General features: G+C 39.6%; 1 protein-coding gene across 1 annotated transcript in view; it reads left to right on the top strand.

Moving 5' to 3' along the window:
- Positions 1-27,761, top strand: part of KIF26B (kinesin family member 26B) — a 274,047-nt gene that overhangs the window by 210,463 nt on the left and 35,823 nt on the right. The window contains exons 7-10 of the mRNA XM_063151906.1: positions 727-820; positions 2,841-3,103; positions 5,699-5,882; positions 9,638-9,797. Of these exons, the coding sequence (XP_063007976.1) occupies positions 727-820; positions 2,841-3,103; positions 5,699-5,882; positions 9,638-9,797 (701 nt within the window). The remainder of the gene's footprint in view (positions 1-726; positions 821-2,840; positions 3,104-5,698; positions 5,883-9,637; positions 9,798-27,761) is intronic.

The following is a 27,761-nucleotide window of genomic DNA, read 5'->3' as shown; positions in this document are numbered from 1 at the left end:
TGCAAAGTGCTTCCCATGGAGGCCTAAACTGTGAATTCTGATTGAGTTTCATTCACTGTTGTTAAGCAGTTGCTGCAGGAGCACTGTCAACCATTCAGCCTGCTTGAACCTTAAATCCAAGAATGCCTGGGGTAAATTTCTGTGTTGTACTCCTTAAAATACTGCTACAGTCTTCAGAATGGCGTCTAGTACTGTAAAAAGCTGAGAAGACTCATAATAATGTTGGGTCTCTTAGCTAATTCCAAAGAGCTGTTTGTTCCCTTTGCATTCCTTACTCACATGCTTGTGGAATTAAACTCAGTCCATAACTGGGCAAATAACTGAGCATGCAAAAATTCCTCAGTGTTGTTTTTTAATCAAAACTTTATTTTAAAATCCCTTAAATAGGCAGTTTTAACAAACCAACTGCACCCCCTTACAATATGTGAAATTTTTTTAATGCCACAAAGGATGTTTATGCATCAGTGAATGAAACTTACTTGATCCAGAACAAAAGTCCTGCTTCATGTGCTTATACAATTAATGTCATTCCCATCAACAGCACAGGTCACATGAATGAGACAAGCCAGGTTAGATTTTTTGTTACTTCAACATGATATCTGGAGCAGGGAAGACATTAACGCACCTTTCCGGTGAAAATAATTATTTTCCTCATTATTGTTAATGCTTCAGGTTTTTTTCTTTCCTGTATTTTTATTATTTTTTTTTTTCCAATACCTGTGACAGGCCGAAGTATGTGCTGGGACTGTGGCTGAGGTGATCCAGTCTGTGGTCAATGGGGCAGATGGCTGCGTGTTCTGCTTTGGCCATGCCAAGCTTGGTTGGTATTGCTAAATTTCCCTACTCAAGCAGCAAAATGAATATTTTTAATACAGGATTGCTAATCTGTTAGGTTAAGGAAAACAAACTTATTTGTCTGTGCATATTAATTGTATTTGAAAGTACCTGTGCATGATCTCGTGCTACATCTTCACCTCTTGCTTACACATTTATTCACTTTTCTTATTGTGTAAATTTGGACAGCGTGTTTCAGCCCTTAAATATTATAGCAATTTTGTCTTTCATTGTCTTCAGTTGTTAATGAATGGTCCAACAGTGATCTACAGTTTTCCAAATGTGCTTGGTGTTGGTTTGCCCAAATGCCACTTGTATCAAGCTGTGCACTATGAGTATTCACTCAAGTACTTGATGTTTATGATGGCTCTCTTATGGAGTGTGACTGGGCACTCAGTTTGATTTATACTCTATTCCCTGATTAGACAGTTCACTCATTACTGACCTCTTCCTGCTGTGTCTCAAACAAGTCTTATTCTAATGGGTGATGAATGTTACTGGTGGATAAAAACTCACACTTTGGACGTGCTTCAATATCATTTTTCAGGGATTCATGGAAGGACAATAAAAAGGACAATCATCATCATCATTAACACACTATTATTTTGAAATACCTGGATTTTGAGAGTAATCATATGTTTTGTTCATGTTTATCTACTTGTATTTTGGAAGTACTGTCTCTTGAATGAAAAGGGGTTTAATGCATGTGTGCAATGATTTCCATTCTTTACTGTATCAAACAACCACAGATGTACAAATATAACTTAAAAGGATAATTCAGTTTTGCTGGTGGTAAAGAAGATCAAGCTGTATCAGGCCATGATTATCCCAAATTATAGCCAACAAAACCTGGAGAGCTCTGAATGCTGCAATGCAGCCAAGTCTGGTACAATGAATGGAGCAGGTCGGTGTTCCAGTTACACCAGAAGGCCCCTCTGGACCAGGCAGGAATGACACTAGGATGAGCTCTTAGATGTGACCTGCCAAACACAACATTGCAAATGAGATGGAAAAGGAAGCCACCAGAGAACAGGCTGCATATCCTTTAGAGAGATATCCCAGCTAGGCTTTTGCTGAAGCACGAGTTGGGTCTCTGCAGTTGCTTTGTTAACTGCACCACCACCATTCCAAAAGCCATGGACTTACCCAGACCTTGACAGAGACACATGCATAGAAGTATTTTTTTCACTGCTCTTTTTGCACATAGATTCAACATAAGAAATGAAACAAGGTAAAGAAGCCACAGGTACTTGCCTGAAAGGATGTATACCTTTATCATTTGGCTTATAAATTTAGGAGTTTCAGAAAACTCATCTAAAGGCATTATAAGTAGTGACACCTAAAGCATTTTAAGACAGTACTCTGTGTCTATTCTTAATCAACAAACTTTTACAGCAAAGAAAAGGCAGAGCTATAATTGCAGAGTTAAAACCATTGGAGATGGTTTTGGCCCAGAGGAAATATTAATTGTAGCGAACCCATTTCTGCAGCAAGTGATCACATATACCTGGTTGGTTTTGGGGATTTTTTTCTCAATTAAGTTACATCTGTGTGATTCTGGGATTAGGTTTATATCAATCTCAACTCCAGCATTTGAAATACAGTCTAGTGCTTTGAAGTAAAATGGTATTGAAAGAATACCACACTTACATTATTCAAAGTAGAGTTCTTTAGAGACCACGGCACTCCTGCTTTGCTCAATTTCCTCCATGATTCAACCACATCAGATGCTGCAGCATTGCAAGGTGGGGGCCTGCAGCACCCTGCTTGGGAATGGGAAATGTCAGGGGAATGCACCAGGTAGTGATTTTTGAAAGAAGCTCAAGATTTCATCTGCATTTTCCATGTCCTTATGTCTACCCTGCCTATATTTTCCCATTTCTGACTGTTCTTGTTGTAGTGAAGTTGTTTTCATGAATGCTGTGCAGGATAACCTCTCTTGGCAAAAGGCTGTCAAGGTCCTGGGAATGATGTTATATTTTCTTCATCCCCCCCATTCCTGACAGGGAAGTCATACACCATGATTGGGAAGGATGATTCCATGCAGAACCTTGGAATAATTCCTTGTGCCATCTCGTGGCTATTCAAGTTGATTAATGAACGCAAAGAGAAGACAGGAGCGCGCTTTTCGGTCCGGATATCTGCAGTGGAAGTGTGGGGGAAAGAAGAAAATCTGAGGGACCTGTTGTCAGAAGTGGCTACAGGCAGCCTGCAAGATGGCCAGTCCCCAGGTGTCTACCTTTGTGAAGACCCCATTTGTGGCATGCAGGTGAATCCAAGATCAATTTTACACTGAAACAAGTAAACATGACTTTTTTGGTTTCTTCTGGATCTATAGAGATGGTTCAAATTCAAGAGCTACCCAGAGAATAGAGTTTATAGATTTGAAAGTGTTTACTTTAAAACATGCAAGAACTTTATGACCTGCAGCTGCAGGGCCATCTGCTCTCTTGGCCTAAATATTTGTACCTCTGGTATAAGTGATATAGAGCAAGGGCTTGTGTTTGCAATAAAATGTGAAAACATTCAGAGCAAACAAAAATTCACCCCATTCTTAAAAAAAAGAAAAAAGAAAAAAAAGTGTGATCCCTCTTTTGCAAAACAACAAACTAAAATATTTATTGCATAAATTGCTGTAGGCCATTAATATGGCTGTTTATTTCTTTTTAAACGACATTATTTATAGCATTTGCATTAGCAGTGTTGTAGGGAACATTAATTGCAACTTACTAATTGCTGCCAAGAAGTAAATTCCTGAGCTGGGCAAGTCAATAAAAACTCAAACTCTTCTCCGATTTGGAGTTTTAGCAGGAATGAGTAACTGGCTCATCTATTTTCTGGGTAACTATGAGAAATTCTTAGCAGCCCTATTTTTTCCCTTTTCTTTTGGGCTGAGGGGAAAAGGGACCTATTCTTTCATTTTGCTTTTTGAGTGGGAGTAAATCTGCCTTTTGTATGAGGAGATGAAGAGGGAGGAGAAGAAAGTGATGTAGCTTGAAAATATTCTTTCATCCTGAAAGGCAAAGGCTGCTTTTGTTGAGAGCCCTGCTTATTCCAGGATGGGGAATAGAGGGAGAAGGGAACAGACCTACAGGGTCATGTACCCTGTATCCACCTCCAAGCATCTAGAGATCATGACTGACATCCACACAAGTCATGAACTGTGAGATTTTAAACAGCAAGCAATAAATTTTGTGTCTTATCTCTTTGTGGTTTAAGCTTTTTAGGCATACTTAGGTCATATTTTGCATTCTTTTGCATTCTACCTAAGGACTTGGTAAAAAGTTGTGTTTTGATTTGAAATAACAATTAGGGTTCTCATTTTCATTTAACTCCTGACTTCAACGTTTTATGAAACACTCACTGTATCACTAGAGATCTCACCCTCTGGTGTCCTGTAACTGATGCAGTCTGGTAAATCTGAGAGACTTGAGTCTGCACAGTTCCCATTGGGGTGATGGATGGTTCAGTTAAGAATTTGCACACTGCACGTGTTACATAACTGTGCCACGACCAGCATCTCCTTAGCACTTAATTCCTTACTAAGGTGTTTTTGCACAATAACAATAATAATAAATATTCCATTATGGTAGCTTATTTTCACATAGATACAGACAGTACAGCTACATATACAAAATTAATTATTTTGGATTAGTGAAAAAGAGGTAGCTCCATGATACATGTATATATATCTGAAGTGTGAAAGACTGAATTAGATTACAAGGAAAGAAGCCTTTTCATGTGTGCTTACAAGACATTCTGGAGTCATGTGCTGTACACCTGAATTCTCCATTTCCTCAGCTGAAGGGAGGATATTATATTATATTATATTATAGCCATGCAGATATGCAGAATCAGCAGTGTGTATAGCAAATGAGTGATCACCATATGTCATACTGTCTGTCACTGGACCTTTTCAAGTATGCACATTTTCTTGTTGCTTACATTAGTGAGATCAGCCCACAGACTGGCCTGCCTTCTGCTGACCTTGTTAACTCTTTCCTGTCTCCCTCCCTCTTTCCTGAGAGAGCTTAGCCTTCAGTGTGTCACCGAATCCTATGCACAGCCTCAGCTTTAACCCTCCTCAGACTGGATAATGTTTGTAAAGAGAAAACAGAATTACTGTCTTTTGGAGAACTTAACTGTCAGCTATATTATATGGCAGGGGAACAAACCCCATGAACAGGGAGCTCCTTGCTGTTTTTATGCCAGACAAGACAAATATATCCTATGGGCTGTGGGCCAGTTCTGTGTACTGCCAAAACTAATGCCATCAAATTGCAGTCTTGTGTCCCATGCACAGACAAACTAGTCATAGGTGACATGAAACATGCAGGCATTCCTAATATTAGGAGGGCTTAATAATATATCTGCCCTCATATGTTGTCTGTCACTTAGAAGAGTTGAGAGCAGGCTGGTGACAGGGTCTGAGGTCCTGGCTTATGAGCAGGTGCATAATAAACTTGTGGTATGAAGGGGCAAGGAAAAGGCTTCTCTTTTGGGCTGCTCCTCATATGGCATGGGGCAGAACACAAGCTTCAGTCCTGTTATTTTTGAGATTTATCTGTGGACTGCTTCCTTGTAACACTTTCTGAAGGTGTTAGAACACATAGCCCTGCCGCCGCTGCTGAGTTTGGGATTGACATGTCTTCTGCAATTTTTTTTCCCACTTCTAGCCATGAGGGCACCTGGAGGGCATTCTAGTGCCACTGCCAGTGTCAGGAGGGTCTCATTGGGCATCTCCTCATTTGTGGTCCCAGTAGAAGGCAGTGTATCCACACCACATGTTGATTGCAGGAAGTTGTCGGGCGGTGTTTACCTGTGCGGGAGTTTCTCAGCCGTTTCTCCCTGGTGTTGACTGCAGCTTCAGAACCAGAGCGAGCTGCGTGCCCCCACGGCAGAGAAGGCCGCCTTCTTCCTGGACGCCGCCATCGCCTCCCGGCGCAGCAGCCAGCGGGACTGCGACGAGGAGGATCACCGCAACTCCCACATGCTCTTCACGCTGCACATCTACCAGTACCGCATGGAGAAGAGCGGCAAGGGCGGAAGTAAGCTGTCCTCTTGCTCCTCTGGGAAGTGGGCCTTCAAAGAATGTTCTTTAGTGGTGAAAATCAGCTGAGTTCTCCATTCAGTGTGGGGTGGGGCCATTTATACAAGCAGGCTGAACAGTTCCTGGTGAAGACCCACCAAAGACCATTAAAAGTCACTGGGGATTATTACTGCCACTTGTCAGTTTAGTTGCCCTTGTGGAGACACTGGCAGTTCTCAGCCCTGTGAGGGCCTCTGTATCTTAAAAAAAAAAAAAAAAAGTGCTTTTTAAATTGGCCTTTATTATTATCTTTACAGATAGTGTTGTGGTCATGGATTAAAATATTGTGGTGACTGGAATTCCTTGCCACCCTTATGTTAACTGTTCCTCTTTGGCACCTAAATAGGGCAGTGTGTGTGGAAGCTGATGCTGGCAATCCATAAACTGGGAAGCTGATGTTGACAACCCATAAACTATACCCTTTCTTGGAGATACATGATATTTTAGTTGCTGGCCCAACTATATGTGCACAAAGGACTCTCATGGTTCTTTGTAAAGGGTCTGGATTTTTCCAATAGGCTTGTTTCCTCTCTTTGTCATGTATGCTTTCACTGGGTTGTGTCTTTACTTCCATATCCCAGAAAAAGGTGATTCCATGTCTAAATTTGTTTCTGTAATTTTCTGTTTTCTCACACCATTTATATTTTTATTATATTTGTCTTCTGTTTCAAGTCTCCCAAACTGTTTATGACTTAAGATATACAGAGAGGGGGTTTTGTTAGTAAATTCCAATGATAAAAGATTTGTATAATGTAGGAAGAACCCCCACTGAAAAAGAAAACTCTGACATTGAAAATATTTTTTTCAAATAATCATTTCTTTACAGGGAGAAATGTTTGAAAGAGACCAGAGAAATCTCCTTCTTTAAACTCATGGGCTTAAGCAATTCTTCAGAAACAGCATATGTTTCAGCTCCTGGCTCTGCACAGGCTATTGGTAATAAGGAATAGATTGCAAGGTGATGTGTAGTGAGTGTTCAGCACTGCAGTATTAACACCTAATGTTTAAATGAAGAAAATTTGCACTGAGTGTACTTACAGGAGAGAAAAACCAAAAAGTTCCTCTAAATGGAAATGCAGCTTGCATGTATTTAAGTAATAACCCCTGTGGAATTGGCAGTCAGAAATCTCAATTAACTAAAGATTTATTAATTAACCACCCTGCGGTGGAAAGGAAGACAGTGAATACTCAAACAGACTGGTTTATATGAATAAGATGGCTGATTTTGAGAGAATAATTATTGCAATTATTTAATGCTCCATATTTTTTACTACACGAAAGTACGTGCACACACAGTCCTTTTCTTCTACTTTCAAATGCCATTAATAAAAGGGAAAATATTATTGTCTTGTGGTTATAATTTCAGAAAAAGAAGGCACGATCCTGTTGGATTAGAATACGGCATGCTTTGCCCACTGCCTCTAGTTATATCTTTGTCTCGTGGCCAGACCATCCTCCTGTCTTCAAGTTCCCATATCTGAGTGGCCTTACAAGCTAGGCAGGGTCAGATCCCACTGATAATTGAATGAGGGGGAATTCCAGCTGCTCAGAAAGGGCGCCTAGTGATTATCACTGTCTCCTGCTGTAATGAAGGACTTCTCAGAAAAAAACCCATGAAGGTAGTAGAGATATATAGATTCCAGTAACAGGATTAAAAAAGGACAGGAAGAAAGGGGGGGGGGAAAAGAAACCCACCTTCTAAAGGATAAGAGATTAAAGGGCTGGCTAACGTGTGATTTTGGTAAAAAATGACTGTTAGAATAAGGTGTTGGTACTGTACTTACCTCCTTGTTAGATTCATTACCAATATTGTCATGAAGCAGGCTTAGCACCATTGAAATAAATTACATTGTGGCAGAACTGGATCACTGTCATTTTTCAGCTGTCAGCTCTGCAAAGTCTCTTTGACCATAGGAAAAAACCCCAAGTGTTAGGATGTTCCACTTCTTTTCTTTATGGTAGCCAGGCACATTAGTGAACAACTTCCCTGACAAATAGCTTCATTTTCAGATTAATCAAGTGGATCTACAATCTCAAAAATATTACTTCAACATGTAAATTAAATAATAAAGAAACAAACAGTAAGTGATCTTATTCTAGATTTCCTCAAGTTATGTAATAGGAGTATATGTTGAAACAATGTGTTTTTGAAAGGTAGTGATTTCTTGAATTTTCTTTTGTTTCCCCGACATCTGGTAATTTTAGCAAAAGAAATATTTATCATATATGATCCAGTAAAGTCACCTACAGTCATTTACAGTAGCAACTAAATGCATTTCTTTGTTTTTCTAAATAAATGATTGTGAGACACTGAAGTAAGGAATTCCAGCCTTCTGAGAATAGCGGTGTTAGAGGACTCAGGGACTCTTTAAGGAATTTAAAGACTCTTAGAGGGGAGACAAAGGTCCTCCATGATCAGTTCAGAGGTACAGGTGCTTTACTTGGTTTTCTGCAGTCAGTGCAGGAGCTCATAGTGTCTGAGGATACTTTCTGGTGACAGGAATACATAGAAATCCAGTGTTACATAACACCTGATAGAGCTGAAGAACTAAGAGGACTTTAAAGCAGCAGATGTAACTGTATTTTAAAAATTGTTGACAGAGATACTGGATACGTTTTGGAATATTATTCACAAATCCCAAAGGAGGTCTTCTGTCTTTGTTCATCTCTCTTTTTTCTTACCAAATGTACAAGCTGAGATCCTGTGTCAAAATGGCTGTGAATTAACTTGCATAGAGTTAAACTAAGATATGATTTGTCCTGCTGTTGGAGGTGTGTTTCTGTCCTCCTGTATTGGTATTACCTCTCTCTTACAACATAGTGATTCTGTTCTGTTCTGTACCTATTGAGTTAAGATCCTAGAAATAAATCTGCCTTTTTCTACAGACTGCTTCTAGACTAACTCTTGAGAACAGGGAGGTGTGGTCCAAAAAAAGTCAGCTAGGAAATTGTTCTGAGACAGTAGAGAGCTACAAGCACTTCTGTGAAGTCTACTTAGTTCCCAACCTGGACTCATAAGGAAGCACAGATTTTTAAAGAGAGCAAATGTCTGTTAATATTGATGTTTCAATGCTAGCATCTTTTCACTCTGGAAGTATTGTGCTGATGCAGAGTGAACAAGATAAAACTATAAAGATCTATTGCCGGTTTTACAGACATTGTTCTGAGAACAGAGGTGCTATCTCACAATCCACCTCTGGTGTCTTGGCAAACTTCTTGGCTGAAATGCTACTGTGAAAGTATATAGACTTGAGGAAAAGTTGAACATCCCACTGATGCCACAGTGTCTTCTTAACATACAGTATTCAGGATGGAAAAATAAGAGAAGTATCCTTGCTTACTAAGCAGGAATTCCCAGCCTGTAGTTTTCCAGACAGAGAAATAGTGACAGTGACAGAAACAGAGCCAACTCAGGCTAATAGAGCTATATTTTAAAAAATATAGTCACATTTGTGACTCTCACAGAGTTAAGCTTGCAGGAGTGAGTACACAGCAATTTTTAAGCAGGTTCAGATTAGACAGCAATGTACAGCGATGTACAGCCATAAACGCTGACAGCGCGTTAGCAGGATGTCTACAGCCGTGTCTGCTAAGGGGAATTAGGGAAGGCTCCTGGGTTGTTTCCCCGTCACAAGTCACAGTGAGACTTTTGCTTTCCTGGGAAGCTGCTTTTGGAAGCCCACACTAACTGTCTGCTCTCTTTGTTTGTGGCAGTGTCTGGAGGTCGCAGCCGCTTGCACCTTATTGACCTGGGCAGCTGCGTGAAAGTGCTCAGCAAGAACCGCGAGGGGAGCTCCGGCCTCTGCCTCTCCTTGCCCGCGCTGGGCAATGTCATCCTCGCCCTTGTCAATGGCAGCAAACACATCCCATACAAGTAAGTGCTGCTCTGGGTTCTGCCTAGTGAGGGGATGCTTGAAAGCAGTTTGTCTGTCTGTGCCTGAGGCAGATTTGGGTAAGGAGGAAAACAGTCTGCTGGGGTCAGTGCAGCCCTCTTGAGCCGTGGCAAAAGCTGCCCGAGGTTCAGTGACACCTTATCTGACCTTACACCTGGGAGCTACACACTGTGTTTGACAAATAGGTTTCAAAGGAAGAAGCCTGCTGAAATAGGACCCAGGTGGCTGAAAGATCTTATGATTTGAAGTTCAATACATTAGGGTTTTGTTTTCTGTGGCTGTTCAAAGATTTTTTTTTAATGCTTCAAAGCATGTGAGAATGTTTCATATTTGTTCCAAGGAGAGGAACATTGCTGCCATAATGCAGCACTGTAGAGAAAATTATCTTGCTGTCCACTGTATGTAATTTGCTTTATTGGAAATATATGTCACAATGAGCATGAAAGTTTGTCATTAGATTCCTTCTGTGACCTAAGGTTACTTTGCAGGGGGTTTTTGCATGGTTTGAATCTAAATGTCAGCTTTTCATATGCAAAAAAGAAGTAGGCCCTATTTGCCACAGTAAACCAGTGACCATTGCTACTGAAGGTGCCTTCTGGGAAACAAGAGGAATTGCTCACCTAGTGGGTATTCCTTGTGTTCACTTCTTGTCATCACTTTCTCTCCCTATGTGTCATGTGTGCAGGTCTGAGAGGAAGCTCAGATTAATTTCTCAGCCCAGGGAGTCACACTGCCTTCCTATTGAGAAGTTTCTGATTTTGTGGGCAGTATTGCTTTTTCCTAGCCTAGATCATAGGGAGTAGCAACTAGCATCATGGGAATGGCTTACAGCAGCACCTTGTAATCAAACTGCCAATGAATGTCACCATTCGTGAAGGACAGGTGTATGACATCAGGAGTTAGGAACAACAGAATTGCACAGAGAATGAGCCAAGTAATCCACAGAGCAATATTTCAGTCCATGCCTTTTACCCTTTTTAGCATTTTAAAAGCTGAAAACTTGATTATTTACACATGTCCATTCAGGATTGCTTCTTTGTATTTGTCTTCATTTTGGCAAGTGAAAATGAATTGATATTGGTTATAATCTGTTTCTCCTCCAACTTTTAGTTTCAAAAAATATTCTGTACTCTGGACTTAAAACATGCTTTCTGGAAATACTGAATTCTGCACTTCACAAAGTGTAACTCAGGCATTGCTTATCAGAAACCTGTCATTCTTCCTGTTGGATTTTATGGATTGAAGAGAAGGTCACTGGTAGGAATACAAAAGATAATGTTAGTAATGCTCACTATGCTAGAACTAAATATACAAGGAATAGTTACCAAATAACATCAATTGTCTTTCCTGGCAATGACTGACCAGCAGAAGAGCTTTACCAAACACTTCTTCTATTTGCTGTGTGTTCAATCTCTTTTTGCTGTGACTCCCAGCTGTTGCGCTTCTGAGCCTACACAGCCAGAGATGTCAGCATATTTTCTCATCAATGTCTGTACTGCTGAAAGAAGATCAAAGCTCTCTTCAGGCCACAATCCCCTCTTTAGTTCTCTCCTAATAAGAATTCTTCCTATAAGCAGATATTATAGAGTGTAGAGAAGTGGTTGGTCATCTGTAAATCAGAGTCGATGTCATGTTTGTAAGAGGAGTTTTAAAATATAATTTGAAAAATATACTCGCATATTTTGGAGCAAACCTTTTCTTCCTCTTGCTGGGAGGAATCCAGAAAACATTTTTTCTCCCACGTGTGGTCTATTCTTGAGCAATGGAAATAAGAGTTTTGGTGGCTGGATGAGCACTCTTAGCTCAGTGATCCAGCAGTACAGCTGTGTCCTGCTCCTCAGTGGAGATGAGAGGAAGGAGAATCTGGATGTGCACATGCTGCATTGCAGAAGAGGCTCAGTACCCCACAGAAAGAGATGATATGTGTTCACTGGCACCTCGTGTTTAGAGCAGTGACTAGCCTCTGTAACTGGGCTAATTCCCCTTTCTCTAGGGGGTGTTCTCTTTCACTGCTAAGTATAAAATGATATTTTTGTTAACTGCCTTTTTGAGTGGGACCAAAGGAAAACAATGGAAGGGGTTTTTTTATGTGACAGCTCTGCACATTGTGTGTGGTCTCAGTAAATTTCCATAGAGCAGCAGACAAAATGGAGCATCTTTTCAGTATCTGAGCTATTGAACAGCCATTAAGTATTTTATGGCAGCCTGTCACTAGCTTCCTGGGGACTTGGGAACTTGCAATGCATAGTTTTTCTCTGATGGCAAAAATTTGGTTCTCTAAACTTTGAGAGGCTGCAGGCTCTTAAATTCACTTAAGTTTTGAAGTATCCAGCTTTATCTCCACAGGCAGTAGTTGTAGGGAAAATCTTGTTCAGATTCATAGCTGGAGTAAGCAGATGCCACTGCATTGCCTTCAGTGGTCTCTGTGTTTGTGCCAGGGATGAATTTGCCTCTCCACCTGCAGTCTCTATGAGAAAAACACATGCTGTTTTCCAGCACATGTTGCTTTTCTTTAATTTTTACCCACAAGGCTATGCCTTGGAAACCATTCAGTTGGAATCTTTCTCCCTTGGGAAGAGCCCCCATATGCTCCCTTTTTGGGAATAGTTACAAACATTTATACTAGCTTTAGCAGGAACTTGTTTTTTGAAATTGTAAGAAAGTAATGTAGAAATTCTCATCAAACAGTATGGTGTGATATGGTTTGGGGGCTCTTGTATTCAAGTCAAATTTCACATGGGTCTGAATTTGGGACAAGAATCCCTGCACTGGGCAAATACTTGCAGCTAATGAATGACCAGACCATGATTTCTGGGAGTTTGTATATTTCATATATGTACTTTTAATCTCTCAGTGTCACTATTATTGTCACTATTTCCAGACCTATTTTGAACCTTAGTAAGGACATTGTTCTGATTGTATAATTCTTCTAGCTCAGTGTCATATATAAAAATGAAATTTTTATTTGACTTAAATACACTGCCGTTTTATGTCACCAGTTTCTTTTGCCCTTGAGGTATGAAGAAATCCTTGAGAAGATTGGGCAAGAATTATTTCTCCATGGGAATGTCAAATGTCTTAAAAAAATTGGAAAGGGGGACTTGGAAGCTCAAGGAAGAGCAAGGGAGTCAGTGACCAAATATGGTTGGGCTTACATCTGCTACAGAAGGGTTTTGCTAAGATGCAGTAATTGTTAGTGCCATTTCATGTTTTTAAGAGTATTTCAGTTTTATGTCTGTGCTGTATTATCTGCCTCTGATTTCCAAGATGAATGTGTTTTAAACCCTCAAATGAACACCCATTTGCACAAACTCCAGATACTCGTTTATATAGCTCACTATTCAAAAATTACTCCAGTTGCTAGGCAACATGGGTGGTGATAATTCATGGTAATGCTGTTTTGGAAATAATCATTTTTATGCATTTTAATGACTGTGAGAATGTAAGGAAACTGTTTATAAAAGTGCAAGGCTGTATGAATTTCTCTTCCAGAAATTGTTGCTTGTTTTATTTAATAGGCTTCTCTCTTAATGTGCTATCCCAATGTGCTACTGTTTCTAGAGGCATCCTGTATTTTCAGCTACATGCTTTGCTTATCCAAGGAGGGAGTCTTGTCTGTAAAATAGATGAGTGTGAGTTAAAAGCAAGAATTTTATTCGTGGCAGTTCTGTATTTCTGTCATATGGTTGCATTTCCTCCCATGCCCTAATGCTGGTATTCCTTTATTTGATCCTATGTGCAGAAAATAAAATTATATTAAGTGACTGGTGCAAGGTTGCACAAGAGGCTTCATGGCAGAGCCACTGTGTTTTAAGATCTAATCTGCTGTTTAAAGCATGGGTTAATCCATTCTTTCTTTATGCATGACCTTTGGAAAATAATTTATTCAGGTGTTTATTTCTTTATTCACATTTATAAAACTGAAAAAAATCAAATAGGATTTTTAAAGGGTATTCAGAGTTAGCAAAAAGCACTATATACTTTTCCACTATTGCTAGGACTGTTACCCTGTTTTCCCCTTTCTTTATAGTTAATGACTCACATAAATAGTCCCAATGTCATATAGAATGTGAGAGTTATTTGGATCAAATGTAGAATTGCTTTTGAGTAAAGAGGAAAATAAAAGTGTTGGATTATAGTATTATGGTATACTAGTTTAAAGAATGAGCTGTATATCAGATGTTTTCTTTGAATTGTTAGTTAATTATTGAAAAAAATGAAAATGGGGTTTGGATGGATCCAGTACCTCAGTTTCTCTTCTTAGTTAGATGGGTGTATCTATCTGCAGTTGTTTGATCTTTGTAAAAATCTGTGTGTCAGAAGAACTGAAATGCCAGGTATCTTTTGTTTATATGCATTTTTAGCATGAGTTATATTATTTTTCTCAGAAAAGATGTTAGGATTTTCAGGAGGTTATTAGGATTTTCTTGGGCAATAATTATCATTAGTACTGGAGATTTTACCCTTATCTGTGAGCTTGTACAAAGTCCTAGCTTTGTTGGATTCACTCAACCGTGTCTGCTTACTAGGTCTAAGAACTTAATGACACATTTGAACTATATGTCAAATGAGCAATCTATTTAATGGTTACTTCGTCAGCATCTGAAACTAGAATTTTTTTTTCTTTTTTGTTTTTCATTAAGAAGCTTGAATCACTTTTACTTTCCACTGCTTCATCTATATCTTCTATTCCTTAACTTTTGCACCTCCTCAATGAGAATATGGTACAAAGATCACAGCCTCAGAAAAAATATCTGGTGCGCTCTTCAGAATCTCTGATCTTTCTGAGTTAATTTAATATTGAATATAATAGAAGTGGATGAAAATCCGTTTTGCTGTTTTACTTGAAGAGCTGTGAGAGCAGAAGAAGGGAGGGGAGAAATGAGGGCATGAGACATCTGAAACAGAATCACAGGGCTGGGAAATGGTCTAAAATGAACAGGAAAGCTCCAAGAGACCCTGAAATTCTGTGTAAAGGAGACAACAATCCACAGAGAGGAACTGGGAAGCAAACAAGGAAGAAGAAATGAGCCTATTCAAAAAGAGAAATAAGCCTAAGAAATACTCCTGAATGATCCAATTGTAGGAGAGTGTAGTAGATTGGTCAATGGACATTTTGTTGAACGTGAAATAGTTCCTAATTAACTATCAAAAACATGGTCTGCTCAGGAAGAAAAGAATTTTTTCTTGATGTTTACAGCCAGGATTATGTGGACTAGAACCTTGGCTAACAGACACTGAAGCCACTGGAGCAGTGCTACCTTGTACCAGTGGAGGACCTGGCCTTAGGCATGTGCCCTTTGTCACTGGGCAGGTGCAATGCAGTTCACTGCAAGAGCAATGAAACTCTGTCAGCATGCAGATAATGAGGCCAGCATGCATACAAGGAGCATCTGACAATTATGTTCATCTTTGAGGCTTTTCTGTATCTGACAGTTTACTAGGTTAAATTTCTGGCAATTTCCTTCTTTATTCCAGGGAACTATATAAAACAGGTGGAATTAGGGATGCATAGTTTGTGAATGTAGGAAAACTTCCTGCATTTTGTTAGAATTTAATCTGCAGCTCAGGAACATGCAGATGATGGGTCTGCATGCTTCAGCAATTGCTGTTGTAGTGTTCAGCAACAATGCCCTTTATTGTAGGGTAGTTTGTACAGTTGATGGTGCAGATTTGAGCTCTATCTGCACACATCTTACAGCACTGTGTTTCATCATCAACTTAATGAGAGAGAGTAAAGAGACAAAATCCTCAAAAGAAGAGCTGCAGTGGAGCTGCCTATCCCCAGCTGTGGGTGTTCAACTCAGTCCTGCCAGTCTGGCGATGTGACAGGAATTGGAGCAGCGGGGTCTGTGAATGTCTGTCATGGGTGTAAGTGGCTGTGTTGCATTCACTGAGCTTGAGCTCCTATTGCACCAGTTTTACAACAGACCTCAGCTGACAAACCCCATTCTGCACAAGCATTCAAGTGAGAAGAATCAGGCCTCATGAAGTATCTCTTTGAATGCTCTTTGAACCACTCAGCAAATTAGTACTTTATGGGTACTGTAAGCAGCAAATAATGATGGACTGCAAAAGAAATGAGAAGGGAAGTGCTGTGGTTTATACTCAGACTTAACAGCAATTACTAATTGCATTTAAATAACCATTCCAATGAGCAGCAGATAGCTGCATCACAGAAGGACACTACTTTGGTCCCAGGCCAGCACAGACGTGGCTGGTAATGAACAAGTAATCCAGTAGCGTGCAGTTATTCCTGAAATATAGCTTGAGTGGAACCCAAATAGGCCATTGTGGTAATTTCATACAAAAATTAATCTGTACTTAATTCATTAAAATGTCATTTTGAACCTTTAGTCAGGGTATCCAGCAGTTTATTCTCACCTGTTCCAGCATTGGTTCAGGCTCAATTGAACATTAATACATTTTCTTTCATGGAAATGTGGTGATAATTAATTTCATGTATAATTGAACAATTTTTAAATAGTCATATCCTTGGAATAACTACCTCTTGTACAATGCAGCAAATTATCAAAAAGCATGTCATAATTTTTATTAGACTTATTTCACATTTTTGGTTATCTCCACTTTCATGAATAGTTGCATATGGATATGATGTGCTAAATTAAATTTCATTTCCACATTGATCCTTCTTTGCTTGTATAAAGAAGGTCTGAGTCTGTGACTCAGACCAAAAAGACATCCCACTGCAGCAGACCAAAGAAAATAGCTTTTCTGTTTATCTGCCAGTATATAGCTGCTTGTTTGGAGCTGTGCATCTCATTGCTAAGAGAAGGTTACAGACTGCAGAGAACTTAAAAGAGAAGCAAGAAGAATTATGAATGGTTTGAAATGAAAGGGTTACTCACCTGGAAGAACACTGTGACAGAAATAAAGCTTCACAGCTTGTAGGGAAAAGGAGGCCTTTGAGAGAAGAGATGACAACTGCTCTGTAGTGTTTCAAGGACGTGAATACACACAGGAGAAGAGAATTGTGTCTGGTGAGACAAAGTGGCAGAATGATTTCTTATTTTAAAGTAGTGATGTGGAGGAATATAAACTTTAAAGCATGCTAACAGGGATTCCTATTAGTGGAATAACTACTCAAGAGCTGAAGTGAACACTTAGTTAGTAGAATCATTTAAAAGCAAAATAAACTTGTAACTAACAAATATCCATTAACAGTTACATAATAAACTGTTTAAAATAGATCAAGGGCTAGGCTTATGGAATTTCAATGCAGAGTTCTGGGTCCAAATCTTTGACAATTTTCAATATCTGTACTTCCTTTTGATAATTTATCTTTGTCCTTGATTGTCAAGTGTCTGTAGATGGCAGGTAGTTATATAAATAAACAATTAAATATGTTCTAGTGTATCTAACAGAATCAAATCTGCTTTTAGGAGCCTGAAAACCAGGGGTTGGATGGATTGTTACACTTTCATGATGTCAAAGAAATACAGAAAGTCTCAGTGGTGTGTTTCTCGAGACCCTACCCTAGCAGTCCATTCCTGTGCCAGATGATTTCAATGAGTTAACAACTTTTCTCCCTTCATCATTTAGTTACACATTTTTTTTAAGGTCTCTTTCTCTTCAAATTGCAAAATCAAGTTCTCCCAGTGCTTGATCCAAAACTCTATGTAAATCAATGGAAATCTTTTTATTGGGATTTGGCTTAAACCCACAGATTAGGAAACATGCTTACATTTAATTAGATGAGATAATCCTCAAATCCTTGCTAAGGGATATTTCATGTTCTGTATTTGATGATTAGCAGCTTATTTGTTGAAAGAGGCAGTAGGTGGTGAAGTGTTACCTAATGTTGAGTTTATTTGGAGTTGCAAGGGACATAATTGATGGAATTGGTGAAGGTGAAAACTGCAAAAGTACAATAATCTATTGATTCTTTGCAAATGGGTCTGTGACTATGAATTTGAAGCTAAAGAAGTTTATGCAGAAACTTGCCACACAAATGGGGACTTGAGACTACTGAAGTGGCACAAGCAGGACTATTTTTTTTTCTCTTCAGTGTATATAAATGGTATTTGTGACTTTAACTGAAGAATGGACATAAACTTTGCTTACATTTTCTGGGCAAATAGTTGAACATTTTTTTCCTCAAACTCCTTCTTTTCTTGGACTCTATTTAGACATCTCCCTCTCAAAGGAGTGACAGGCCCTAGAAGCTTTTAAGAGAATTATGGGGTTGTAAGTGGAGGGTACTTCAGCCAGTCTGCCTTATTGCTTCAAGAGTATTTGAATGACATTACAACTGCAGGATGTTTTTTTACTGAAGTTTTTGTTTTCATAACACATTTGAGAGTAAAACAATGGAGATAATCCTCTTCAGCTCTTCAGATACAAGATTCTACTGGATGATCAAAGTTTTTGGCTGGTGGTTGCCTCCAGCTCTATACACAATGAACAGATGTGGGTTTTTAAAAATATGCATTGACTTTTTAGATTTAAGCAGGCTGGTTAGAACTATCTTCTGAAATATAAAAATTACCTATCTCATGCTGCAGGATGAACTTGTTTTATTATTTTAGTTTTTAAAATATACTTTTGTAAATGCCATCCGGGTGATATGGTTTCTCGCAATATCTGACAAGACTCAGTAAAATTAATATCAGACAGCAGATTTAACTGTTTTATCTGCATTGTCTTTTAGCTCTGTTTTGCCTTATCATCCCATCAGAAAAAACTGTCCTTCCTGCTGCATGTAAAATTACTACAATTTAAAATTATTTTCCAATGGGTTATTTTTGAGAGATGGTGGAATTTACCAAATTTTTCTCTCCCCATTCCTTAGTTCATGCTCTTGGTCAGAAACAAAACCTCAATCTCTTCGAAAATCAATGAAAAAATGCATGTCCACACTGTCAGAAATATCAGCCCTTGTGGCTCCCTTTGGTGCAGGTGGTTCCAGAGAGCAGCAGTGGTGGCTGTTTTGGTGCTGTTGCAAACATGGCTCAGCTCAAACACAGCAGAGAACGAAGGAGGAGGGGGGCCCTTACAAGGTTAAAGTTGTTGAAGGCACCTCATCATCTCTGTGCAGGTGGGACCTGAATCTCCTTGGAGCAGTCTTTTAAGGACTGAACACAATTTTCATGTCTGCCTCCAGCTATAAATAGAGTGGCAGAATCTTTTGTGCTCCTAGACTGTGCTTCTTCTCTCCCTTGTAAACAACAGTTCTCACAGGCTCTGAGTGAAGTGTTTTTGAGTTACCTGCCTGTGCAGGAGGATGGGAATTAGATGCAGTATCCATATCTGCTGCACAGCTGACATGTCAGCATAACAAACAAAAATATTTTCAAAGGTATGGTGTTGGAGAAATAACTGCATTTTTCAGAGAGAGAGTGTTCTAGGAGCTCTGTGTTTTCAGTCAGATCATGCCAATATGCACCTCTTGGATCCTGAACATCTCTCTCACATGTGGACATTGCTGGTGTGATGGAGGGCAGTTCTCATGTCACAGGCAACTGAGAGCTACTGCTGTAGTTGTGATAATTTGCATTGATGTATAAACTATGAGTGGGAGGAGGGGATGATGGAAGATCAAACCTGAATAAAATTTGACTCTGAAAATGCATATGAAAGAGAACCTGTTGGCACCCCAAAACACTCCTCTGGTGAGATTTGTAGAGTACTCCTGTTTTTTTCAGCTAATGTTGAGGCTGCTTACTATGGAGTGGTTTTTACAGAAAAAGTGAGGGTGTGCTTTGGTAAGTTTTAGAGTCTTTGCATCATAGAAAATACAAAATAAGACTGTTAAGCTGGTATCAGATTTTCTGTTCTCTTGCTAGGTGACTGCTGCCATTTTGGATGGCCATGTGCTGTGCAGTGGCATTATAATCAGTGGCTTTTATTGGTTTTGTGCTACTTGTGATTGCAGTCTGTTGGAGCTGAAAGCAGGACACATTCCTTTGCCTGGAATAAGTTATGTGTGTGTCAGATGTAAAAACCAAGTGTTTTACAAGTGGTGAAGTCCTGTGTATCCATTTGCAGGTGCCATGTCTGTTCTCCTCACACCCATCTCAGTGCAGGAAACCTCATGGCCATGAGGATGTTGTTTGCAGGAAGTCTCTGGCTGCTGTGAATCTGAAAGTTCATGTTCCCAGGGACTGGCACCTTCTTCCCAGCAGGGCCAGGCATAGTCCAGGCAGGGCCATAATGCTTCTGAGGCACTGTAGCAGAAATCACCTGGTCTCTGATGGTATCACAGCTACTTATGTTGGTGTAGTGTGAAAATTGGAATGGCTTTTTTCATCCTCCCAAGAAAATTCATAGTTCCTCTGAAAAGGCTACTATATCACACCCATGCAAAAGAGAGTATAAAAAGATTTTTAATCCATTGGCCAGGTTCCATCCATCAACAGTGTTTCTCTCTGGAGTAATACCTGATTCTTTTGAGGAATCTGAGCATCACACTAATAGCTGTTCTGATACCTAATCATTGGGAAAACTGCTGTTCCTAAGCATGTTCCTCCCATGGAAGACCAGAGAACAATGGGTAACAGAAGAGAGTAAAAAAACCCCACCAGATCTTTTCAAAAGGCAACATTTAGATATGGGCTATGAATAAAGAATGTTGCAGGCTGTGTATGAAATTATAGTAAGCTAATATAAGTAACAGTGTGGGTATGTGAGAGTCATTTTGGCCAGCAATTACTTATCTATTTTATGCATTAAACAGCTGTGTTATCTCTCTATTGGAACTAAACTTAATTTCAGAACAAACATAACTTTCTTAATAATTTTATGTTCATATTAATATGGATATGTATTACCAGTGTACTCTTATAGATATGTGTTACCAGTGTATTGTTGCACCTTAATTCATATCTCAGAAATAAAAAATACCAAATGTTTTCTACTAATATCTAATCTGTAATGCATATTAGCTAATGAATTCTGTAGTCTCTGTGCACTATCCATTACTTGTCCACTAACTGAGGCTTAATATAAGCTAATTTTTAAGACTCCATAATTTGAAAGTACTTCTTCATTTCGTCAGAAGCCAACTAAAAATGTTACTAATGATTATGGTTATAAATACAAAGAGATTTATCTAAAAAAGAGTTAAGTATTCTATGATGACATTGTAAGTTATATGCTGCTCAAATTATCTTTCACTGCATTTTGCAGTGCCTGAATGTGTCAGTAAATTCTCCTTGGTTAACCTCATAGTATGCAATAGGTCTATCTGTACAGTGCTTTTTCCTTCTGGCTCCTTTATTATACTGAAGGAACATCTCCTAACCCTGTGGTCTGATTATGCTCACATTGAAACATTTCTGGCGCTTAAATTTGAAAACCCTTGCATATTTATGTACAAAATATTCCTTTGGGAGATTTAAAAATGTGGGCAGAGTGGCAGATCTTCACTCCTCTTACTGTGCAGGTTCCAAGAAGGGCAGTCATAAGGGATTTTTACTGCTTCCTCAACAGGAAGAAAAAAATCTCTACTGCCATATTTAGGAAAAAAGTCCAGTTTTTTGGCATATTAAAGACTTATTGTCTTGAGGTCAGGGCTGGATGAGTGTTGAGAACATGCTCAGCTAATGTGTTCTGCCATTATCCAAGTTTTGAATTGCCCAAGTAAAGACCAGCAGTGGATGTGTTTGAGTGGTTGTTTTAAATACATAATTGGGGGGTTTTTAGGCATGAATGTGTGATTGTGTCTATTTTTGACTTATTCAGCATTGGAACCAGTGAACATAGGAAACAATGTTGGTATTGCTGGGTGAATATCACAGTCTTCAGAAAAGAAACTCCAGCCCAGTGAGAAAGCAGGAGATGAGATAGCCCCTAAATGTGATCATGTTCTGCTTTTCAAATATTTCTGTCATTGCTCTCAAATTTTTTATATTAGTTATTAAATATAGGACTTTTATATCCCATGATGCACCTAATTTACATGAGTTACCAGAGTATGGATTGGACACCTTTTCATACCTGATCCTACTTATGTCTTTCCATCTATAATGTTAGCAAGTTGCTAGCATTATGAAACATAGTTTTCTTTTCCTTCTGCATCTCCAGTGTATCTCAGAAATAACTTTGATTTATCATAGAGTTCTGGCAAATAACTGTGAAGCAGTCACTGTTGCAGTATCTTCAGTTTCTCAAATACTTTCATAATCTCAAGCAGGTGCGGGAGGAGGAGGCAGGAATAATTGTAAGCTGCATTTCTGATTCTGGGACATTCCAGGGGCCCAGCCCACCATGTTAAATCTTTCGGAGGCTTAGCTGGCAGCAGGCCTGCCTGACATCTCCTCAAGGCACCGTGCACAATGCTGTGACCCCGTCTCTGACAGGTCCCTGCTCCTAGCAGCAGTCACATCCTTGGCAAGCCCCTGATGCAGGAGAGCCACAGGAAATATTGTCCTTACTGCTGTCTCATTGACTGTACTCCTAAACCTTCTCTCATACTATATATGATATTGTGGGGGAGGTCAAGATGTGTGAAGCTTTCACACTTTTCCTGGTTTCCTTTGTATTTGCCGGGTCTGGAATGGAATGATATGTTCTGCTGTCCTAATTGATTAAATGGCATCTATCATAACATAAAGAGATCAAACAGAATTATTTTTTCTCCCGTGTTACCATTTAGAGCTCTCAATTCTTCATGGATCATTAGCATATAATTTTCAGATGAGCTGGCCAGTAGGTCCCTAAATAAAAATTAGTAGGAAAGATTAGCTAGGAAAGCTAGACTGGTAATGTGCTCTTGCACTACAGTAATGTGATAGGTTTATAGTTCATATCTAGCCCTAATCAGTGCTAAGTGCGAGTTGTCAGCATTTGATAGCTAATTGGTGTTTCTTGGAATTACAGTGCAACAAAATCACTGAAATGAAAATAAAGCTTTTCCTTAGCTATGACAAGTTAGGGTTAATTATAAATGTTTGGGTCAAATACACCTCTTAGCTACAGTATATGCAAATCAGCTGCACTGAGGGAAGGTTCATGGACTGTCAAAACTTCTCTGGTCCCTTTTGGGTAATTATTATTTTTTAAAAATTGGTACAGTAGTGGCTTTGAAAACAGAAAAAGCCATTTAAGCCCTTTGCTACATATTTAATATGTCATACAACACACAAAAAACCCTTAAACCTGAACTACTGAAGAATATTAACAATACAATGACAACTTGAACTCTCATAGCACTCCTTTTCTTAAAGATTTTGTTTACTCTGTGCTCATTTTAGAACTGCTGTCCTCCCACAGAATTAATTGGATATAAAGTCATAACATGCATCTTAAAAATTATAAGGGAGGAATAATCTAAGCCACTTGATAGGCAAGACTTAAAAGCCTGGCTAACTTGACATGTGTGATCTGAGATTTTTTCATTGCACAGCTATAAATAGGTGGCTCTAATCACTCTCATAGTGCTAATACAGGAAACATCCCCTCTGTCGTCAGGAGCTGGTGCTGGGAATGACTGCTATGCACAATGTTGTACTGCCAAATTGTGAGCCCAGACAAACTCTGAGAGCAGAACTTTCTCTGACATGGGTGCTGTGAGAGAATTTCAGCTATCTCTTGAGAGGCTAAAGCATACATGGTCAGACAATCTCATTGCTAGTCATCCAAATACATTTTTAAATTGGCTGTTAAATTGACCATTTCCAATCAGATTTAATGCAGGCACAGGCCTTCAGATGTGAGGTCTGAGCAAGACTCTTGAGACTGAGAGAGGGGTGGGGCAGAAGCAGGCTGGCCCATGAAGCTGTGATGACACTGCTCTGTTTCATGCTGGTTTGCCAGCCAGCTGAGCCAAATGCCAGCCAGCATCCACAAACAGCAAGGAGAGAGGACAGAGCTGCAGCTGAAGGTGAGTTAGGTGGGATGTGGCAAGGTGGGGTTGAGGGGACAGCCAAAGTATGGAAAATGGAGTAACACAGGACACAAACTCTGTGAAATCAGCCTTCAGTTCTTCCTCTGTTCATGGAACAACTTGTTCATTTATCCAGATCCTCAACATTTGAAATGCAATTTCATGAATGTATTTGCCTACTGAATAAAACCCATACAGTCAGCAGACAAACTTCTCTGTAAGTTATTTGCTCGTCAGTGTGTGGAGGAGGAGGAAGGGGGAAAGTAGAGCAAAGAGAGGATTTCAAATGAATTCCCTGCTAAATCATCTGAATTAAATGGTCAATTTTTGTTAGTGCAATAGCTGCAAAAGTTAATACTGAGATGTTAAGAAAGTCTTTCTCCAATAATAATTTGGTATTATCACTCAGACATGAGAGGGGCAAAAGAAGAAACCCTGAGTTGAAACTCACTTTAAAGTAAATCCAGACAACAAATACTGCCTTTTCAGATGGTGAACCTTGAAATATCTTGACTGTTCCCAAGAGCAGGAAATCTGGAACAGATGTCCATGCATTTGAATTCAACCCCCCTTTCAAGATGGGGATACATTGGATACAACCTTCTGGATACAGCTCTCGCCCTCTGTTCTATGCAGGTGTGGTATCTCACGTCTGGGTGAGAGAAATTTAATCTGTCTAGGTCTGAGTAAATGCCTGGATTGGTGTCCCCTGAGAATGTACTAGTTAAGCTGAAGAAGACAAGGAGCAGTAAGATGCATCAAGTAGTGAAGACTGCAGAGACAACAATAGCCAGCATGGAAGTGGGAGCTATCAACCTGGAGGGAAGGCTACTAGGGAAGTCCTTCAAGGACCAGTTTTAGGAGAGGTTTTATTTGGTGTTATCATCAGCAGCCTTGGCACAGCAGAGCAGGAGCTAACCATAGTGACTGCTTACACAAAGCTGAGAGCCATCATCTGTACAAAGGCAGATCAGAACCTCAGATGGGAACAGCTGTGGGACCTCAGGGGCTGCAGTAATACAAATGGCACTGATGCCAGGGATTGCCCTGATGGACTGCTGATAATTTCTGATGCAATCTAGGAGCTCATCAGCTAGAAAGGGGATGGGGATGTGTGCTGATTTAGGCATGTTGGCTGATGATCACAGGTGTCCACAGCTAAATTAACTGTGACAAGGTAATGAAATCTGAGGAGATATTAGGAATGACAGAAGAAAAATAGTAATAGTTATGCAAGGGTCTAGCAGTTCCTCTCCTGGGTGCAGTGCTGGTCTCCCATATAGATGAAGGATGAATTGAGACTGAAGCAAGTACAAGAAAGTCTGGCAAAGGGAGTTTTTCACTTGAGAGAAAATGAAATTAATTTGTCTTGCATACCCAAATAGAGTAAACGGATAGAGAGCATGGGTATGTACATGTGGCCAGGAGCATTTCCATCCCTGGAGAGGGAGAGCAGTGGAAACCAAAGAGCATGAGCAAGTAGAAAAGAAGTTGGCATGCTACTACTAAATGGAAATGTGTGGGAGCAGTGTTAGAAAGCCATAATATTTTTAAGAATGGGTTTTCTAAATGCTTAAGGAGGATTATATTGGTCTCTCTACTGGGTAGGGGCAGGAGCTAATAATTCAGTCTCTTCTCACCCAATCCATCACCTGTGCTTTGATGCTATTCCATGGGGCTTAGGCTCACAGGACCAAGCAATGCATTTCTTTCCTCCTTCTCGCTCTACGGCAGTTGTCCACGTGCTGTCGTTACCAGAATGACTGTCTTTCCTCTTGGCCTCTCTGTGTCTCCAGATGTATTGGCCAGGGTTGGTTGGGTTGATTGAATGCTGAGGAACTCTTTGCTGGTCCTTGGGAGGTCACAGCAGGTGTGCAGAGGGGATGCAGGAAGGAGGCTGCAGAGTCAGGCTGTAAACCTTTAGAAGCCAGTTCTAAGAATGTAAGAATGGCTGTACTGATTCAGGCCACATGTCCTTATAGCATCCTGTCTGGCTAAATTCAACAGCAGATGCCAAGGATGGAGTGTAAGGCTAAAATAAGTACTTTGCCAAAAAGTACTCAAGCCTCAACTATTTTCAGCTGTGGGAATTCCTCGGTATCAGCAGCGGCTTTGTAAACAGAAGTGGGACCTTCCAGGCACATTGTAAATGATTCCAGTCTGAGGCTTTTTAAAGACAGTTAATGTTTGAAAGGATCTTTTTATGAAAAAACTGGTTCAGCTTACATCTGAAATTGTTTTCGTGCTTCTTGGATTTTGAACAGCTAGCTTTAAGAGAGATCTTTTTTGTGATTTAAAACTAAATACATACAAACTTCAGTATCGTATATTGCTTTCTGCCACTCACAACTCTGTTCTATCAGCCTTGTGGAGAGACAGCTGTTAACATGGAAATATGCAAATTTATAGTTGTTTTTCTGAGCAGAATAGGTGTAATGGGCTCTAAAGCATGTCCTGGTCACCTCAGGTAAAGCCGCAAGCAATTGTAGTAACATTTGTTACTACAAAGGTGACAATTTCTAACCATCAAGTTTAAAAGAGTTCCTTTCCTTTACTGTGGCAGGCTATGAGAAGATCTCAAAGTGTCAGATATACAGGAGCCAATTGAGAATCTTGTCTTATCAATGTTACTATAGTGGGCAAAATAAATAGAAGGATGCATTTAAAGGGGGAGTGAAACTTCAGATAACATGAAAAATGCATGTGCATCATTTAAAAATTTTAAATTGCTGCATGGATGAAGATAAATGTATTGAAGCAGCCTATCTCCACTTGGGTTAAATAGCAAATATATACATTAAAAATATTTATATACCAATTTTGCTACTTATAGCACATAGAACTTGCATAGCCTGGAGTCCCTCAGGTTTTATTTAGACTCCTCTGTGAATGAAGTATGATGGAGTGTGAGAGATATAAAAGAATCAAACATTTAGTTTCCTTATGCCTATGTTTATAGATGACAGAATTCCCACTGCCTTGCACCAGCTGCTAGATTTGGTCCCGTGCTGCCAAAACTGTCATCATCAACCTGCCTGTGGTTCCACAGTTTAATTTCAATGCCATGTATTTGACGTCAGAAGGGACTGGGTTTATCTTTGTTTCATGTATCCTGTCACTAAATCTATAAAAACCCAGTTCAGATGCTGATGAAGCTTATGGGAGCTTTTCTGGAGACTTCAGTGACAGCTGGGTTTGGACCACAGTGCCAGTGGATTTCAGTTAATAAAATCCTAATTTCTGGGGCTGGTTTGTGGACCAAACCAAAATGCAGGCACAGGCAGGAAATTTTCATCAATGATCTTTGTTTGCCATGCAACTCACCATCATCACTGCTATTGCTCAGCCTGTCTCATCACATCTCTCAATCAGCCAGTTGTGAGAATAGCTCAGCCCATCTGTGGAAGAAAGTTCTGGCTGCCTGATAGCCATTCATTTTTATGTGAAAGGAGCTCTTGGTGTCTCTCCACTTCCTCACAAGGTCACCCCACCAGTATTGACTGATGGCAGCACAAATATAGAGGCCAAGGATTTGCAGGCCAGAGAATGCTCTGTTCATTAGATTCTGCAAGCATCATTGCACGTGTCTAAGAAACTTATTTTGGCCCTTGAGTAGTAAAGTAAATTGAGACCTTGAGGTGCAATTGGCTTTCAGTCCTAGGTTTTTAAAGAAATAGGTGTAATGGACAAAGTCACCTTTCTTACTCTTCTCTAAAGCAAACGGACATATAAAGTTAGATAGCTAAGTGCATGCTTACCCCTCTTACTTATCCTGATTTTTGGAAAGAGAATTATGCATGTTGTCTAGGATCTTTACATAGTCCCTGTACATGTCAATACATTATTCCTAAATGGAAGTAATGGGTTTTTAATTTGTAGTTAGTTTGGAGTTGAACAACTGAGGCCAGTGGGTGTCTGCTGGAAATGGGAGATGACACAAAAAATTCCTCCTTTTAGGAACTTGCTTCACCTGCTTAATTCCCATCCTAATTAGCAGATTGCTTGGCTGCTGTAAAGTTCATCTTCCTTGACAATGGACAGGGATTGCTTCTTTTATCAGGTTTTAGCAGTTTCACGCATCTCTGCGAAGCAATTTGGA

The sequence above is a fragment of the Melospiza melodia genome, chromosome 3, assembly GCF_035770615.1.
Source record: "Melospiza melodia melodia isolate bMelMel2 chromosome 3, bMelMel2.pri, whole genome shotgun sequence".
Taxonomy (NCBI): domain Eukaryota; kingdom Metazoa; phylum Chordata; class Aves; order Passeriformes; family Passerellidae; genus Melospiza; species Melospiza melodia.
This window is presented reverse-complemented; position numbering and strand designations above follow the sequence as displayed.